Genomic DNA, 20,125 nt, shown 5'->3' with positions numbered 1-20,125 from the left:
TTTTTGACTTCTTTTATTATAATTATTTGAGTTTCTTATTTTATTTTATTTTTTCTTTCATTCCTTAGTGTAAAGAAAAAAATTTAAAACTATTTTTTTATGACTATATTATAATTTATTTTTTTTTGTCTATATTGTAATTTAATTTTTGTATTTGAAGAAAAAAAATTTGGTCATCTATAATAAGTTTTACAAGAATATTAGTGAAACATAAATAAATTTGACCATCAAAATAATAAATCTAAATTAGTCATTGAAACAAAAAAAAGTTTTTTAAAAAATATATGTTTGAGGAGGATTAAATATACTCATATGAGATTATATATATATTTTTTAAAAATAAAAAAAAATTAACCTGAAATTAATTTTTTTCATCCGTTAGAAGAAAAGGGTATATGCGAGCCATTTGTATATAAGTAGGGGTATATATAAATCACTTTCATAACGAGGGGTATATCAGCTCTAAATGACAAAGTTGAGGGGTATATCATACCCTTTTCCCTATTAACAAAAAAGAGAAGGCAGACTCATTATATTCATAAAAAACATTTGTAAATTTACCTTAAGTAATTGAGTGTGAAAGCCAATAAATCGAAAGATTCATAGTATTTGATTAAAAAAAAATTGGAAAGGGGGTGGGGGTGGGGTTGATGTAAGTATAATCTACCAACAAGGGTTGTGGTGAAGTGGAATGACTGCTTTACCCTTAACAAGAACGTCTCGAGTTCGAGTCCTGGGTATGAAAAAAATCTTGTTGGGACCGTCACCCACGAATGGACCCTACAATGCACAATTCAAATTTAGTCAGGGCTCTAATGTGGTCTTCCGGATAGCGGATGAGAACCAAAAAAAAGTATAATCTGGTTCCATGGAGTAGTTGGGATGCATTTAGACCTCACATGCAATGTTCCTTTTTCATATATTAAAGCCTAGCTACTTCTTTTGAATATAATCATGGGCCACCCATCTAAATTCTTAATTGATGTTGAGTCCCACTTTGATTAATTCATGATTGAATCACTTTTCAATGTCTTGATTTGAATTTTTGCAAAACTAATTAAATAATTATTCATGAATATCCAGAATGTCTAGGGACCTTAATAATGAAACTAGTAGTTGAAGTAGTCCTTTTGGAAAAAATCTAGTGTTAAAAGACAAACGTTACTTCTTTTATCAAATAATATTGGAATGTGTTAATTATATGGATTCTTCCTTAATGGCTGGATTATGTCTAGGATGGATTCTAAATATGGATAGTGAAACTTTATCTGAAACATTTCTTTTGAGCTGAAAGGTCTACAGCTAATACCTTACAAATATTATACTGAGTATGGTGTTGTCTGATAGTGAAATTTGACAAAATAGAGTCAAACATTATTAATCTCCATGATTAGCATAATTGATCTTAAAGATATGCCTTTTAATACTAGTATAATGAGAACCATGCATAGAAAAACAAATTGAATTTTTATTATTAAACCCAATCTAACTAAGAAAAAGTTTCTCTTAAGTTATAGATATAGAAGTAAAAGAAAAGAAAGGAGTAGGAGAATTTTCTTTTTTTAATTTTCTGGGACTGAAAAATGATGAACAATTATGTCTCTTTTCTTTTTCATTTTTTAATAGGCAATAGACTATAGACAACATCATTTTTTTTGGTTTCCCGTTATCTAGCGCAACTAAATTTGGATTCGCACCAGAAAGTTTTACATTGGGAATAAAACGCTTCCTTACAAAGACGATTCCATATGTAAGAAGACTCCAATTAGAGACATGTTGATTAAAAATGAAGAAATACTTATCACTTCACCACAATCTTTATGAGTAACAACATCATTTCTACTACTTGAGCAAAAGAGTAGCAAAAAGTTACCTTGAAACTTAAAAGTGAAGAAAAAAGGAATATTTTCATTTTTAATATATCAATAGAAATACAATTATTTTTCTTTATCTTTAGCATTAACTATAACGATAAAATATGTATTTATTCTTTTAAGGGACGTGTGATGTTTATTGTGTTGTGGATAAAATAAAAGTGAATGAGGGAGTAAGATCTTTTAAAAAAAAAACTACTTAAAATAATACTAACTCGGTTTTCAATTGTTTCTTAGTAGTTGTCTCAATTATCTAATGGGACACATAGTTCCTTTCTTCCATGGTTCAAAGTCCAATATTTAATTTTCTTGGTTTTAGTGTGTGAAATTCAAAGGTTAAATTATCTTCACTGTTATCCATAATTTAGATGCTGAGAAAGAGAAAAAAGATTCAGTAATCAAGAAAGGTAAGTGGTTTGAAACGAAGCAAAAGGACAGTTAAAAAAAAGGTCACCTTTGCCATTCTTAGTGATGGACTTCTTCAAATGTTTTTGTTGATGAGAATAATCAGGAAGAGGATTGCCCAAATTTTATAATGAACTTAAAGTTTTTTTTGATCGGATGTAGAGTAACACTCCTCATGTTAGGATTCAAATATTCTTTATCTGAGGTTTCACTGTTTAGTTCAGAGTAAAATATTCATGGATCAAGAGTATATTCACAACTCGCGACACATTGAATTCAATGAGTGTGACCCTCATATCATGTTGACTTAGTTTTTATGCCTAATTCACACCATAAAAACTAGCTTAAAGAATTAAGAATTGTTCAAGCTTTATAAGGAGTGTAAAATTCTCTTCCCGTTCCAATTTAGGATCATTCTCATCAACATTCTTACCTCGAAATGGAATTTTTCGACACAAATCTAGATATAATTGAAATTTTTAATACAGATACCGCACACCGATGAAAACTAAAAAAAAAGAAAAGATGATTTTTCCAAGACCATAGTGACATTATTTGGTGTCCTTTTACTTTTATCATTCAAATTTACCCTCTTGTCCTCTTCACCCCACTTCCACTCTGCCACCCAACTTTAATTCAAACTTCAAACATTTCAAAGTTCAAATCTTTAACATATCACTTGGCTAGAAAATTCTACTGCTCCACTCAAATTATACTGTCTCACTTTTTCAAGAAAAAGGAAAGGGCTTTTAATGCTGGTAAGTAAGCCCTCATTCATAGGCAATCTTGCATCCACAAAAAGCTAAAGCCTTTTTCTTGATTCTGCTTTGTGAGTGTTTTTTTATTTTCTTTCATTCTCAAGGCTTCTTGTATCAACTTTTGCTTAGAACAAGTAAGAATTGAGGGACATTTTCTTGATATTTCTATTTTTCTCTTCCTTTGTCTTTTGTTGTTGTTTTTGTCTTTGTAAAGATCAAAGTTTCCTCCTTTTTAAGGACTTGTGTTTGTTTGGTCAAAAGTGATTTATGATTCTCTTTCAAGAACATTAAAATAAGAGCAAATCTCACTTTTTGAGGTTATAATACTATAGTCCTTCAAAGAATTCTAGTTTATATTCTCTTACACGTTCTATGTTGCTCGTACTCTTCAAACCGCATTTTTTGGAGGGTTTAATACGAGTACATTAGTATTTTTGAAGAGTTCGAGTAGCCATCATTTGTTGGGTAGATCTTCATTTTGGTGAACTTTTTGAGTGTATTCATGCAAACAGACATAATAAGATTATATGAAAATCTAATATTTGTAAACCCTTCTAGTATTTTTTTTTCTTTTATTAGAATATTATGTGCACATTTTTCAATGACATTGACATATGCATGGGGTTAAAGGTGTCTGCAAAATTTCCTTTTGCTCTGTTCTAAAAGCATGCTTCTTTCTTTTATCTTTTGTATGTGTCACTGTTGTATTATTTACTTAATTACTTTGGTGGGTTATTTGTTACACTCCTCAAAAAAGTGTTGTTGGACATTTCTGGCTTTGCTGCAATAGCCAAAAGGTGTAATTTCATTGAATTAGTACTGAAAATTAGTTTTTCCTGCTTCTATTGTTGTGTTTGTATGTTACTTTCTTGAAATTATTTCTGAAAACTTTCAATTCTAATGCAATGTGGTGAACTTGATGCATTTTGTTGATATGATTTAAACTGATTTATCATATTTTGTCCTGGTTTCTTCAATCCTATTATTGAGTGTCGAGGGTGTATCGGAAACAAACTCTCTACCTCCCAAGGTAGGGGCAAGGTTTGTGTACACACTACTTAAACCTCGCTAGTGTGACTACAATTGATATGTTGTTGTTGACTTAAAACTGATAATTGATCCTTCACTTCCACAGATCAAGATTTTTGAAGTGTTAGAAGCTTTGCATCATTTGACATTTTAAGAAGGTACAATGCCAAGATCAAGGTGAGTTCTTGGGATGATTTGCACTCCCTTTAAAAGCTGTATGAGTAAACGTAAACGATTTTTTTAGAATATCGGTGTATTTTAACATGTTGTAGCAGGTTATCCGTGTCCGGTTTGTTATGGACTGTTATCCTTCTTATATGTTACAAACTTATTGTTCATAGTATCTAACAGTAATTTCCTTTTTCAATTTTTGAGAGTATAGGGGATCAGAAATGCCTCAAAGGCAATCTCCTCGAGCCCCTTCACAACTTAGAACATCAAGCTCTGAGTCTGATCCTCTACACCATAGGCCAGTGACTGACCGGAGTCCTAAATTAGGTGATCGTCGCTCTCCACGTGGTGCTCAATCTGATCCACTGAATCAGAGGAAACTTGGAACTAGAATTGCAGATTTGGAATCCCAACTTGGCCAAGCACAGGATGAGCTCAAGTCCCTTAAAGGGCAGTTAGTTTCAGCTGAGGCTGCAAAAAAAGCAGCTCAAGAACAGCTTGAGAAGAAAACCAAGAAGCCAACTGTTGTTGAGTCTGACCAAATCCAAGAAACCAATAATGACAATGACAACAGAATCAATCCAAGTCATGAAATTCAAGATGGCGATGAAATGAAAGAAACAGATGTGTTTGAAGTTCCAGTTGAGAAGTTAACTGTGGAGCCTCCTCCAAGTGTTGAAATTAGCCACCCCTCTACTGAAGATGACTTGAAAAGTTCAAGTCTTTCACCTGATGAACCGGTGAAACCATCGTTTGAAGAGCTGAATTTGAAGGATGAAGAGATTAGTTCACTGAAATCCAAGTTGGAGGAGAAAGAAAAAGAACTTGAGGTTTTCAGCCAAGAAAATGAAAACCTGAAAAAGGAGCTGAATGAAAAGATGCAAGAGATATCATCCACTAAGGCCAAGGAAGACGAAACGAGCCTCAAGCTAGACCAAGTAACACAAGAGCTGGAAACAAGCAAGAATGATGGACTTAATTTAAAGGAGAAACTTGAAGCCACTGAGAAGGCAAAAGTGGCATTAGAAACTGAGATGAAGAAACTAAGAGTCCAAACAGAACAATGGAGGAAAGCTGCAGATGCTGCAGCAGCAATATTAGCAGGAGGAGGTGTGGAGATGAACGGGAGAAGGCTGCCGGAGAGGTGTGGATCAATGGATAAGCACTTTGGTAATGTATTCGAACCAGCTGTTGGCGGATACGGCGGTTACATGGGTTCACCAGGGCTAGTTGATGATTCAGACGATGTTTTTGGACATGGCAAGAGAAAAGGTTCTGGTATTAAGATGTTTGGTGACCTCTGGAAGAAGAAGGGCCACAAATAAGTGTCATTTTGATTGTCATGTTTTGCCAGATGAATGGTCGCTCGCCATTTTATGTTTATTGGCTAATGTATGAATCTTCTTGGCATCTGGCCAATACTACTACTACTTATGCTGAGTTTAAATTTCTGCATTAGCAGTATCTTATTTCTTTCTAGTCTTAGCTTGATGCCATAACCTGTCATTCAGGGCAGTGCCTATAGGTCCATAATGTTTGGTGTTTTTGTGTGCGGTGGATGACAAAATGCTGGTGTATTGCTTTAGATTGAATTTTTGTCTATCAGAAGCAACCTCTCTACCCCCATTTGAACCTCCCTAGACCCCACTTGTGTGGGATTTACATGGATATGTTGTTGCTTGAGATTGAATGTCAACAGTAAACACATAATGAATCTGCACATATTGGTATATACAGAAAATACACTAGACCTGATATGACACTGGTTAGAGAACTTTGTTATCAATGAAAATGATTGAAATTTTGTATTAAGGCTTCATTTTACTTATGACTTTTGCCCTTGGTCAGCTACTAGATCACAAGAAGTGACATTCTTGTTACTACTCACAGTTGATGGTTGAGTTCCACTAGAAATGTATAAAAACTGCAACATTTATCTTCGAATTGTCCAGTATTCTTTTCAATCAAAGGCAAAATTCACCATTGTGTGCAACATCAAAAGTAGTTTTAACTTGAAGTTTTACTGGTGAGACAAGTCGAAAGTTCAATACCAGTAGATCACCCATTATTCCTATGATGCTGAAGTGTACCAGTCAATTACTATTAGACATTTTAGACTCAAAATTTTGTGTGTATTTTCAAGCACTCATTACATAGACAAATTAATCAATTAAAATATATCGCCTTCTATAATTATAATCATATTGAACAGTGTGTGACAGTTGATAATTGTTCTACTATATCATTTGCCTAAAAAGAAATAAATGAAATTTAGTCGAGAATTGCACGATGATCTAATTTTGACATGACATGTGACTAAAATAAATTATACTCCTGCCTCTGATCTATTTTACTTATCGTGTTTTTTCTTTCAAGTTTTTTAAAGTAATATATTTATAATAAAAAAATTACAAATTTGACTAAATTAAGTCTATTTATTCATTATATTTTATATTTTAATCATTTATTTTTAGCGAAAACGACAAATAAAATAGGACAAGAAATAGTAAAGTTTAGACAAAATCCAAAAAGAGCGGGACAAAGCATGTAACTGTAAGTTTGTAACAAAGGCTCCAGTTGAGCAATCAACATGCAAACACGACGTCGTTTCACGTGGACTGTCGAACTGAGAGAAATTTGACATCGGAGACAAAAATCAATCGGAGAAGAACGAAGCTAAAAAAAATGGTGCACAGTGCCTACGATTCCTTCGAACTTCTCAATAGTTGTCCAACGAAAATCGATGCTATCGAGTCATACGGTTCAAATTTGCTCGTCGCTTGTTCCGATGGATCTCTCCATGTTTACGGTCCTGAATCCTCCGTTCCCGGTCAATCTCCGACGTCCGATTACCACAACCAAAACTTAGGGCTTCAGCAGGAACGATACGTGCTTGAAAGAACTGTGAATGGATTCTCCAGACGACAAATGCTGGCTATGGAAGTCCTCGTCTCACGAGAACTTCTGCTTTCCCTTTCGGAGTCTATTGCGTTCCATAGGCTGCCTAATTTGGAGACTTTAGCTGTGATTACTAAGGCTAAAGGTGCAAATGTGTATTCGTGGGATGATAAAAGGGGTTTTTTATGCTTTGGGAGGCAAAAGAGGGTTTGTATCTTCAGACATGATGGTAATTACTTGAATTGTAGTTTATTACGATATTTGTTTGTTGGAAGTTGATATTGATGCATTTCTGATGATTTTAGATGAGTGGGTGTGTACTTCAGTGTCTGCTAGATGTGAAAGGAAGTGTTTTTCCGTTGGTATGATGTTACTAACATAATTAGAACTATGCTTTACCACTATAAAGGTTATGGTTAAATGTGTTAAAAGAATGCAGTCTGTATCTGTTTTTGCCTCCGGTAAGTGGAGACATAACCTTGAACTGTAGCTAACCTTTTGCAGATCTTCCAAATTAGCTACGTCCCTTGTACTTGCTACTAAAATATGACAATATTTGAGCAGACGTAAAAATATTAACTTGATTTATATGTTACAATAAGGCAAGTAGAAGAAAGTATTAAACTGATGGTTGAAAAGATAATTGATATAGTAAACATCAGATAACGCCGGTTTTTAAAGTAGTTTAATGATTTGAATTTTCTGAAGTTGTGAAAGTTGTATAGAAATGGAATGGTTCAAACATTTTTTGACATCCGAAAATAGCTGGAGGGAGGTATAGTTTTCTGTTCACTGCTTTTAGTTTAACACAAATATCGTAAGTGCCCATAAATTCTTCCTTATTGCACTTGGTGACTTGACTTTCAGGTTTCTTGCTCAAAGAAGTTTGGATATTGATGATAGTAGTTTTCTCATGCTATAGGAGTTCTGTTAGTGTAATCTGATTCTTATTTGAAACTTCGGTAGGGGGGAGAGGATTTGTGGAGGTGAAAGAATTTGGAGTTCCTGACACAGTAAAGTCGATGTCTTGGTGTGGTGAGAATATCTGCTTGGGGATTAGAAGAGAGTACATGATATTGAATACCACCAATGGTGCATTAACTGAGGTGTTTCCTTCGGGGAGGATCGCCACACCTCTTGTGGTGTCTCTTCCCTCTGGAGAACTTCTTTTGGGCAAGGTAATGTAACACTATTATTTTTTTAGAAAGGTAATAATGTTATATATCATCGGCACAAAGGTTGTGCACAAACCATGTTGACATTTCAAAAGAAGCAAAATATCTCCTTGCTCTTCGTACAGGGATTCTATGATTTTTATCAATGTTTCAGCATCATCTAGGAATTTTTCCTTGCATCAAAAATGAAATAAGATCTGACAGTTCATCTTGCCAAAGCTGGTCAACGCCAACCCTTACCACACAACACATTTTGAACACAACTGCAACTCCGGTTCATCAAGTTGTCTTGAGTCAAGCTTGATTTTTACAACTAGCCAAAAGAAAAAATTGCCACCTAGTAGGGTATCTTCACTTTCCAGATATGCTTCCAAGGCCATTTGGGCCCCTGCTGACCACTATGCATGAGTACTATATAGGCCGATTTACTGTGTAAATACCTTTGCTACGCCAGAATAATCTGTCTTCAGTTGCTGTGTTACCTGGGAAATGTTCCAAACTTCTGAGAAATTCAGTTATTCTATTCACTTCCTAGTCTTTCAACATTCTTCTAAAGCTTATCACTGTCATTATTGCATTGAGTTGATTGGCCTTTTAGTTCTTTTCCACACTCATGCACACACGAATATTGCCTTATGGACCGAGGCTGACCATCTTCCCAAAGTGTTCTTTTCAAAATTCACATACCAGAGCTTCATTGTATCCATAAAGCAGAGAAAAGATACTTTTACTTCAGAATCTATTTCATCTTATGATACACCCTCCATTCTTATTCCCTTGATGACTTTGATTCCATAGAATCTATAGTCTACTCTCTATGATTTAGTTGATGAAGCCCTGTTGGATCATCTCTCACTTCTCCTGAGTAAAGTCCAAATCTTTGAAAACTAACTGTCCAGTTTTTTTTTGTGTACTGAACCAACACCAGTTTGCTTGGTTCTGGGTTTTTTTTCCCAGTAAAATTACCTTTCCTTATAAAAAAAAAGGATGTTTGAAAATTACCACTATGCTTAATTGTTGTTGTTTCAGGATAATATTGGTGTCTTAGTTGACCAAAATGGAAAGTTGATCCAAGAGGGCAGGGTTTGTTGGTCAGAGGCTCCTGCAATTGTTGTTGTTCAGAAGCCCTATGCCATAGGTCTTTTACCGCGACATGTTGAGGTAGCTTTAGTGTTTCATTTGCTAATCCGTACTTTTTTGTTCATTATTAAGTGAATAACTTTAGATCTAAATAATCTGAAATGATAATGCAGTTTGATGTTTTGGAAAATTGCAGATACGCTCTCTTCGTGTTCCTTATCCTTTGATTCAAACAGTTGTCCTTTGGAATGTTCGTCGTCTTGTTCGAAGCAACAATGCTGTCATTGTTGCTCTTGATAATTCTGTTTTTGGATTTTTTCCTGTTCCTCTCGGTGCACAGGTAATTGTCACTTAAGGAGGTTTAATTTAATATTATGTTGAACTATCTTGCTTATGCTTCTACTCCAGTATTGGAACTGTAGCACATTTATGTCTATGTGTAACTGAACAACTCGTTTTGGAGGGACTGAGGTTTGTTATGACTAAGCTGAGAATGCCTTAGGCACACAAACGGATTGTCTAATTCTTGCAAAATAAATCAATATCGCAAGTTGTAACTGGTCATGGTTAGTTTTGTTTATGAGACCTCTGCAATGCTTTCCGCTGGTCAACAACCCACTAAAGTGCTCTATACTTTCGTACATGCTTGACAGAGTTGTTTCAGTCAATCGGTTTTTATTTTAACGTTTCATTGATCAAATGCCTTGTGGGCTTTCTCGCTTTTTCCCTAATACTTGCAAACCTCTTTCTTTTTGTACCCACTTAAGATCAAGAGGTTCAGGAACAGAACCACAAAGGTTCCATTATTTACTGAGTTTATTGTGAGAGTGTGATCCCAACTTATTTATATATAATATATGATGCAGATTGTACAACTAACAGCCTCTGGAAACTTTGAGGAGGCCTTGGCTTTGTGCAAATTGCTACCACCAGAAGATTCAAGTCTTAGATCTGCAAAGGAGCAATCAATTCATATAAGGTGATCCCCCCCTAGCATTTTACCACTTCTTATGTTAACATTGTAGTTCAATTGCAATAGTACCTTGCTTAAATCAAAGTTATGGTGTATACATTCTTACATTTAACACAAGTCAAAGTTATGCTCTAGTGAGGGAAGTTGAATGCTAAATTGATGTTCAAAGCATGCTGTGAAGTCTTAATGGTAAAGCTTCTAAATTGAAACATCTGTACTGGAGCATACACTAATCATCTGTTATTCCATTTTGGTCTGGCGTATTGGTAATGGTATGTAGCATGGAACGTGTTCGGAGTTGATTGTGTGTTACTTGGTTGTGTTAAAGGCATATTGATAGCGTGGAAGTTCAGAAGAAAGAGGTAGAGAAGTAGAGCACAGGAAGCAGATCTCTAGGACTATGTGGACCATATTGGAAAAAACAAAGGAGCACTTGAGGGAGTTGAAGAGTCTTTTGTACTCCCTCCGTCCCATATTAGTTGTCACACTTCACTTGTGCACGCCTCTTAAGAAATCATAAATAAAAGGTGTATTTTTACTACCTTACCCTTATCACTTTCTAATCAATATTGATTATTTTCAAGAACACTTAATATTGAGGGTAAAGTGGTATTAAAATAATTAATTTCATCTTAATTTCATAGTACATATGAGTAACAAGACTGACAGCATACTGGTTTGAGCAGGAAACTATCCCAGCTCAATTTTATAGCCAGTATTCCCTTTTTACCGGAAAAGCTGAAATTTGAAAAGGACTCAAGGGTGTGGCCTAGTGGTCAATAAAATGGAAAAAGCCTTGGAGACTAGGTTTCAAATTCAAGCAAAGACAAAAAAATACTAGGTGATTTCTTCTCATCTAGCTAAACCTTGGTGGGCAGAATTGCCCAATACTTGTGTTGGTAGGAGATAGAAGGTAACATGGATTAGTCAAGGTGTGTACAAGCTAGCATGGACACCATCCACCATTATGAAGAAAATAAATCAAATATGAACATTGACTGACAAGAAGTTTCTAGCTAGGACTTGCTTCTTATCTTTTTTAGTTTTCTTTTCATTTTTTGTAGTTTTAGTCATTAGTTTTTCTCATTTTTTGTAGTTTTGAAAAGAAGGAAAGAAAAAGAAAGTGTTGAAACTAATATACATGAAGAATGATAACAAGTTTTTGATACAGATATGCACACTTCCTGTTTGAAAATGGGAGCTATGAAGAAGCAATGGAACATTTTCTGGCATCTCAAGTTGAACTCACTTATGTGCTCGCCTTATATCCATCCATTATTGTTCCAAAATCATCTTTCATACCTGATCCACAGAAATTTGTGGAAGTTGGGGATGCACCATATCTCTCCCGGGCTTCCTCTGGTCTGTCAGATGATCTGGATTCTACGCCTTCACATGTCTTAGAATCTGATGAAATGGATATAGAATCCAAAAAAATGAGTCACAACACTTTGATGGCTCTGATTAAGTATTTACAGAAGAGAAGATACAGTGTTATTGAGAAAGCCACAGCTGAGGGCACTGAAGAGGTGGTTTCAGATGCTGTCGGAGATCATTTCATTTCTTATGGAACTAGCCGGTCCAAAAAACCAACCAAGGTAAACTTTGGGTTTTCATCTTATGCCTTCCTTCGGAGGGAAATTTTTTGGGCAAATCACATAAATCCCACAGTTTAGGTCTTAATTATTAAGATTCCCAATAGTTTCAAATATTACTTCCTCTACCACATTTTATGATTAGGATACATGAGTCTGAATCCATGAGATACATGTATCTGTCAAATTTTAAAATTGAGATACAAAATTTATTTATTTAAATTAATTGGTTGCAACTTATTTCCTTAATTAGAGGAGTAATTGAGGATTTTCAAAATACATAGATAATTAATTTCATTTTATTATTCTTTGAAATAGTAAATTCATTAATATTATTAATATAAGATAAACACATGTATATCATGGTAATGTAATTTGATTAATTTCAAATTATTACTCTTAAAATAATAAATTCATTAATTTGATGTATCTATTATCAATATATGATGTATCCAACAAACTAAACATTTAGATACATGAGTGCCATACAAGTACATTCATATGTATCATAGAAGTATCTAGCATTAATTTCATGTATTTGTTATACGTATCTAGTATTAATTTTATGTATCTATATATATATATATATATATATATATATTTATTTCATGTATCTTTTATATGTATCTAGTATGAATTTGATGCATCAAGTATCAATTGCATATGTTATATCCAAAAACATGCATCTCGAATACATAGTAAACATATACATCTAATTATGTGTATCTAAATATGGAATATACAAAAAGAAGAAGCATATACATCTAATTATGTGTATCTAAATTTCATACGTTATATCCAAAAACATGTATCTCGAATACATAATAAGCATATACATTTGATTATGTGTATCTAAATATGAAATGTAGTTGAAACACATGAATCTACTGTAGAGTATCTGTCGTATCATTAATATCATTGTGTTGTTAAAAATCATGTATCCGAAATTTAATATATAGTGGATACATATACATGTTCAGATACCCCATTACTAAAAATACAACTCGGATCTTAATTAAGATTACTACTTATTGGATACACATGGTTCAAGGGTTATATCAAAGTAATATTGGTACTACCACATCCATATCACAGTAACCAAAGAAAGTCTTAGAAGAACACCAGCAAACAAAAACTCTCTACAATATTCCCTTTGATCCTTTTGTACTGTGGTATAACATAATCAAAACTAAGATCCATTTCTTTCGGAGACAAACAATCAAGACCCACTATGAATTGAAAGTTTTCTATGTAGCAGTTATTGTGATTGGAACTCGTGATAAATGAACAATACAAAATGATATTTGGGTTCTGGAGAATTTATGGTGATGATATCTTGAGAAGAAGAGAGTAGATTAACTATTGTTGAAATGAAATAGGTGAAATTCTTGAATCAGAAAGGAGGAGACATAATTGAGTGATAAACATGGGAAGGGAGAATTAAGAGATAGTGGTTGATTTGGAGTGAAAGAGTTATTTAAGCAGATAATTAATCAATAATAGTTTCAAGGGATGTGGGTATCTAATAGTATTTTCAAATAATATATTAAAATATGGTATAAAATATTAAAAGTGGTAATATATGTAATTGTTTAAAAGTAAAGATAATATTAGTATATATAGTAGTGATGTATGTCTAATAAGGTAATTTATCCAAAAAAAATTTGTTAAATAAGTTCCCATTTGAAGGTCAAAGTTCACATCAAGCAGATCTCTTCTTGGTAATGTGACTAGCAGTTTATTTCAGTATTTATAAGCAAAGCTTTCTAAAGACTCCACAAGGGAAATTGTAACCAGTTGATTATCTTGTTTAACAAGCAGCGCAAATTATATTGAGCTGTTTAACATGGACCTTTCTTTGCATCCAAGTGTAAATACCTTTTTGGCTGTCTGTGTTTGATGTTCTTTGAATTACCGAAAACCTTATCAGAAAGAAAAGATTTAGTAAGTGCAAAATATTCTGATGGATTATTCAAGTTATAGATCATTTATAGCCTTCTGGAAAATACGGGTTCATTTGTAGCTTCTGAAAGTCAAAATGTCAGGGAGGTAAGTGCTGATTCTGCTATATACAAAAGTACTGGCTTAGTTTAGTGGGTCTACTGAAGGAAGAAGCCATTTATAAAGAAAAAATAACTAATGAGCCTCAAAGAGCTGTTAGTACTGGGGTGATTCTACCTAGCTGTATTACTTACCTAATTCACATCTAAAATGTTGCTTGCTTCGTTGATCCATTTAGGGCAGAATTCATGCTCCAATCACTTCCATCGCTAGGGATATGGCTGCAATACTGGACACTGCACTTCTTCAAGCTCTTATATTAACTGGACAGTTCTCAGCAGCTACAGATTTTCTGAAAGCCCTCAACTACTGTGATGTGAAAATATGTGAGGAGTTCCTGCAAAAAAGAAGCCAGTATGCTTGTCTGCTAGAACTTTATAGGAGCAATTCAATGCATCGTGAAGCACTTACACTTCTCCATCAATTGGTAGAAGAGTCCAAGTCAGAGCAAACTCCTGTAGAGCTCTCATTGAAGTTCAAGCCTGAGATGGTCATTGAATATCTCAAAGTATGCCTCTTTATCTACTTTTATCTTTTTCTTTTAGGTTTTAATTTCTTGAGAGATGTGGAAGCTTGTAAAGTTTTTGGATCAGCTATGTTGAAATTTGGAGTGCACTATGATCTATGGGTCTATGTCGAGGCAGATATCAAGCATAATCATGAACTACCAACTTGACCATTGTGGAAAGGATTGTCAAGATTTGGGACTGTGATAATTTTAGGGTTCTATTTGATCCTTTAATTTTTTTTTAATCTTTTATACATGTACGTTTTCTGGAAATTCCTGGGTTTCTTTCCTATTATATGCTGTATTTGTGCTCAGCACAAGGTATAGCAAATCTCTTAATGAATTTATGGATTAAAGGTCCGTCAATGCAGTTATTATATCATTTCATTGAATATACACCTGATTATATCTTTCTTCTTTTTGGCAGCCCCTTTGTGCAACTGACCCCATGCTTGTCCTGGAGTTCTCATTGCCTGTTCTTGAAATCTGTCCTATGCAAACCATTGAGCTATTCTTGTCTGGTAACATTCCAGCGGACTTGGTGAATTCTTACTTAAAACAGCATGCTCCAAACATGCAGGCAACATATCTGGAACTCATGCTTGCTATGAATGAAAATAGCATCTCCGGGAATCTGCAGAATGAAATGGTATAGGCACTCGTTCATCTGTCTCTTTTTCTGTAGCTTCTCTCTTTCTTTCCCCATTGTACCTTCTATTGCAGAAAAGCTATGAAAGAAACACTACTGCTAGTGAAGTGAGAAAGCTGAGGCTTTTAAGTTTCTCCTCTTTGATATGGCGAAAGAAGCTCACATTTTTAGTCTAGTTTTAACTCAAAGCTGGGTTGAAGAGTGAGAAAATTGGGAAACAATTATCTCGTCTCCAAAACTGTTTATCAGGGGATAAACTTTTGTGCTTCAATTCCATGTTTCTGACATAAAATGTTGAGTGTGTCTGTGACTGATAAATGCTCTTAGTAACTTGTGGCAGGTGCAAATTTATCTCTCAGAAGTGCTTGATTTGTATGCTGAACTTAGTTCCCAGCAAAAATGGGATGAAAAAACATGTTCTCCAACAAGGAAAAAGCTTTTGTCTGCTTTGGAGAGTATATCCGGATATAATCCAGAGGTGTTGCTGAAGAGACTTCCACCAGATGCTCTGTATGAAGAACGTGCACTTCTGTTGGGGAAAATGAATCAACATGAACTTGCACTATCTATTTATGTGCACAAGGTATTTTTCCTGCTTTAACTGCACTTTTTTAGGCTAGTCTTTTATCTAATGATTGGTGCTTTTGGGGTCTTTTGAGGTATGTCGAAAATATGGACTGTGCAAGTTCTTCATCATAAGCATCATTACAGAATTGTATCATTTGCTGATCATTTCACTCTTCCTTTAGTGAGTGTACCAGTTGGTCAGACACTATTACATAGTTTTATTGTATATCATTGGATTTGGCATTTACCCTTTCTTTCTCTGTATGTTGTTGGGATAGTATGCATTCCCAAGTAGGGGCATCGGTATGTCATCTTTTTTGTCATTAATAATACATGTCTAATTTTATGAATATTGATAGCAGGCATTGAAGTCTTTTCAGTTGTCTCTTCGTGTTGCATTTTACTGAAATGAATTGCTCTCTTTGATTTATAGCTTCATGTACCTGAACTTGCACTGTCCTATTGTGATCGGGTGTACGAGTCAGGACTTCAACAACATTCAGCAAAATCTTATGGAAACATTTACCTGACTCTACTGCAAATCTATCTCAATCCCATGAAGACAACAAAAAATTTTGAGAAGAAAATTACTAATCTGGTATCATCTCAGAGCCCTGGGATTCCAAAAGTTGGTTCAGGAACTCCAGCTAAGGTAAAAGGAGGCCGCTTCAAGAAAATTGCTGAAATTGAGGGCGCTGAGGACACTCGATTCAGTCCAAGTGGCACTGACAGTGGTAGGAGCGATGGAGATACAGAAGATGCTGCCGAGGAAGGAGATTCTACTATTATGCTAGATCAGGTGCTGGATCTTTTGAGCAAAAGGTGGGATCGGATCCATGGGGCCCAAGCTCTGAAACTACTACCAAGGGACACTAAACTACAGGTAAATGAACCATCAAAACATGATGGTATACATGAGCTAGATAAGAAAGTTGGTCATTATTTAATCAAAGGGCTGAAGTAAACAGGCATCATTCCTTGCATGCAGAAGTGATTCTCTCAGAAAATAAACCAGGCTTCACTATAGCATCATGCCACAACCCCCACCCCTCTGGCTAAAAGCTACTACAAAAGAAAAAACTCACTAGAACACAAGCTAAGATATCTGTTCAAGAGTGATGATACTCTATCCATCTGCACGCTAATCACGTTAATATGTCCTAAATTCCTAATGTGTGGTTTTTTGATTTGTCAGTCTTAAACTGCATATTAGATGTTTCTATCTATAGTATCTTTAAATATTGACTTTGGGATAATACACATCAAGGAAACTGCAAGGTGAAGTTTGATCAATCTGTCTTTCAAGTGGTCAAGTATACAGAATCATAACCCTTCGGGGTGGCCCAGTGGTTTGGGCTTGGGACTTCCATGTTGGAGGTCTCAAGTTCGAAACCCCTTGCCAGCGAAAGCAAGGGGTTTACCTTCTGGGTCGAGCACATTGCACCTTGCCTAGTGCGGGTTCTCTCTCCTGTATGGTTTGCTAGCTATTGCACAGGAGCGGGGGTTTTACCTTGTGCGCACCCAAAGGGTAGCGGCTGCGGGTTTCCCTTGTCATTAAAATTTTTTTTTACAGAATCATTTGTTTGAAACAACTACTCCAAGTAAAATTCTATCCAATGTTACTCTCCTAGACCCTTTAGGGTTTTCTGAAAATACACATACAGCACTGTGGGATAGTGCATACGACATCGTTTATTTATTCGAGTGAAAATCATTTCATGCACATGCTAAAATTGCAACTGTGGAATCATTGCCTCTAGCTTTGCCCTGTGCACATATGTGTGCATGAGCGAGAATATTTCACATCTTGCTGTTATAGTATTGTATTGATTCATTTTGTTATCATGCAGAACTTGCTTCCATTTCTTGGACCTCTCCTGAGAAAATCCAGTGAAGCGTATCGAAACTTTTCAGTGATAAAAAGCTTGAGAGAAAGTGAAAACCTACAGGTAAGTTTTACTATGGTCATACCAATAAAACACAGACACATACATAAATTATATGTGGTCTTTTGGGTTTTCTGGCTTTGTTTTACAGTTTATATATAGAGTACGTTGTTTCTTTACTGGCATGTGAATCATCTTTTGTTTTTTTCTGTTTTATGGAAACTACCAATTATCAACCTTGCAATTCAATTGTTTGAGTTAATGTTAGGGAATATCTGGAAGATTGAAAAATAATACTGGAGTATTTAATTTCTGCTACTAGATTGTTTACTAACGCTGTGGTTTTGCAATTGTTGTCTCTCATTGTAAACCTGTGTATGAAACAGGTTAAAGATGAACTGTATAGTCAAAGAAAAGCAGTCTTGAAGATCACAAGTGATAGCATGTGTTCTCTTTGCAACAAGAAGATTGGCACCAGTGTCTTTGCAGTGTATCCTAACGGCAAGACAATTGTGCATTTTGTTTGCTTTAGAGATTCACAGAATATGAAAGCTGTTGGAAGAGGCTCTCAGTCAAGGAAAAGATGATAATGAGAAGTTGCATTTGGATGAACTGGTTTTTTTCTTGGGTTGCTATTTGTGGATTTATCCCTTTTCTTCATATTAACACGTTCTGGGGATTTAAGTTTTAAGTCGCCATTAAGTCCTGAAAGTAGAATCTCTGCTCTCCGTCCGTGTTTCTGGAAGACCGTGCTGGTGATTCAAGTGCTTCTTACAAAGGAATGTGTAATACACATATTGTTGTATATTATGTCAAATGTGGAAGTGAATGTATCGATTTGAGGTTGTGTAATGTCTGTATTAAAAATCGAAGCTTGTATTTGAGGTTGTGTGATGTCTATTTTAAAAAGGATCGAAGCTTGTATTTGAGGTGGTTATCACTTATTTGTGAAGAGTGTGTTTGTATGCAGTGTTTGTTACAACTCAGGCTGTGAATGTTCAATTAATATGCAATAATACACAATTTCTTTGTTGATTGTATATCCTTCTTTGTTGGGCAAACCCCATTCTACTGTTCCAAAACCTCAACATTGAACTGTATATTAGGCAGCACATGAGGAAGGTCATAAAATATCCTCTTAGGACCCTCTTTTTACAAAAGAATTAACTAACTCAAAAAGAATAAATGAGTTTATATAAAAAGGATGCAAAAAATATTCCGATTTAAGGCTAAAGAATTTCCTCCCACTTGGTCGAATTAAGTCTCTTTTCAATTCTTTTCGGGGTCGTTTTGTAGTGTATTAGAAAAAATAATGCATGCATTAGCTTTGTGTATTGCTAATACCTTGCTTTGTGTATTGCTAATACCTTGTTTGATACGTTTTTTCAGCCTATTACACTCTATTGTGTATTAACGTGTCCATTACTAATACCATGAATTTCTAGGTATTAGTAATGCAATGGTTTTAATCCATGCATTAGCATCGTTAAAGACTCAACTATACCTCAAAACCCCTTTTACATCTTTTCCACCATAAATGTGTAGGGGTATCTTTGTAAATACTACTCTCTCTGTCCCTAATTAGTTGTCCATTTTTTAATTGACACACCTATTAAGAATATAATAATTGACATAGTAAGTTTACCATTTTACCCCTATTAATTATGAAGTGGGTGAATTAAAAAATTAAGCTTTTCAAAAAGTTCTACATTTTTCAAAATAATTAATCAAGGGTATAATAGGTAAAAAAAATTGTCATTTCTTGATTTATCAAAATGAACAAGTAATTAGGAACAACTAAAAAAGGACAAGTAATTAGAAACAGAGGGAATATTTTTTTCTATCCAATGCATACTATGTTTAATGCACCAAACCAAACACTACATACACTCTATTTAGAGTTATTCTTATAGATTCTACGAAACGACCTCTAAAAAAAAGCATGAGTAATATATATATTTGGTGGGATTCCGTTTCGGTCAGATTGTATATCTGAATTATTTTTCCAATAAAAATGGAATCATGAAGGTTTAATTACAGAATTTGCTTTGCTATTTTTCGAGATATCCATCCTAGTCACTATGGAGGTATTTTGGTGAATTGACACATCTACAGAAATATGATCATAGTAACCATAGCAGCAAATATTGCAGCTATCCCAACAATACCAGTTGATGAATACGAAAGGGTGAATTCATCCCTTTTTTTCTCAACTAGTGTTGATGATATATTATTGTCAGGAAAGACCTTGAGATTAGAGTTTATGGAAATTGTAATAATAAAACATTTAACTGTTGCTGAGTTGTATAATTGTCTTCATCATCATCATATATACCGAATGAATTGAGATTGTCTTTGTGTCGAATGAATTGAGATTGTCTTTGTGTCAATTTCTCCTTTCTTTTCGGCAATTGGAGATTAATACAATAAATAAGGTGTATCTGACAATTCAGAGGCGAACCATCTAAGACTTCGGGCGTACTAATATTACATTAG

The 20,125-nt window shown here is 34.6% G+C and overlaps 2 protein-coding genes across 6 annotated transcripts; both read left to right on the top strand.

Moving 5' to 3' along the window:
* The first annotated feature begins 2,833 nt into the window (after positions 1-2,833).
* On the top strand, positions 2,834-5,829 carry LOC125877056 (interactor of constitutive active ROPs 4). Of its 5 annotated transcripts, none has more exons than XM_049558363.1 (3): positions 2,834-3,037; positions 4,173-4,243; positions 4,449-5,829. In XM_049558363.1, exons 2-3 carry the CDS (start codon positions 4,230-4,232, stop codon positions 5,560-5,562), a joined length of 1,128 nt encoding a protein of 375 aa, XP_049414320.1. In that variant the 5' UTR covers positions 2,834-3,037; positions 4,173-4,229; the 3' UTR covers positions 5,563-5,829. The 5 variants fall into 5 exon arrangements, with proteins under 5 accessions (XP_049414320.1, XP_049414321.1, XP_049414323.1 ...); XM_049558364.1 differs by lacking the exon at positions 2,834-3,037 and adding an exon at positions 3,070-3,171; XM_049558366.1 differs by lacking the exon at positions 2,834-3,037 and adding an exon at positions 3,087-3,108.
* Positions 5,830-6,816: 987 nt separating this feature from the next.
* Positions 6,817-18,662, top strand: LOC125875780 (vacuolar sorting protein 39-like). The gene is made up of 12 exons (XM_049556816.1): positions 6,817-7,364; positions 8,102-8,313; positions 9,340-9,471; positions 9,587-9,730; positions 10,257-10,369; positions 11,535-11,961; positions 14,198-14,527; positions 14,955-15,176; positions 15,517-15,759; positions 16,177-16,626; positions 17,594-17,692; positions 18,016-18,662. Exons 1-12 carry the CDS (start codon positions 6,923-6,925, stop codon positions 18,214-18,216), a joined length of 3,015 nt encoding a protein of 1,004 aa, XP_049412773.1. The 5' UTR covers positions 6,817-6,922; the 3' UTR covers positions 18,217-18,662.
* Positions 18,663-20,125: the final 1,463 nt, after the last annotated feature.

This window comes from Solanum stenotomum, chromosome 9, assembly GCF_019186545.1.
Source record: "Solanum stenotomum isolate F172 chromosome 9, ASM1918654v1, whole genome shotgun sequence".
Taxonomy (NCBI): domain Eukaryota; kingdom Viridiplantae; phylum Streptophyta; class Magnoliopsida; order Solanales; family Solanaceae; genus Solanum; species Solanum stenotomum.
The sequence above is the reverse complement of the archived record's forward strand: the minus strand, read 5'-3'. Positions and strand labels throughout refer to the sequence as shown.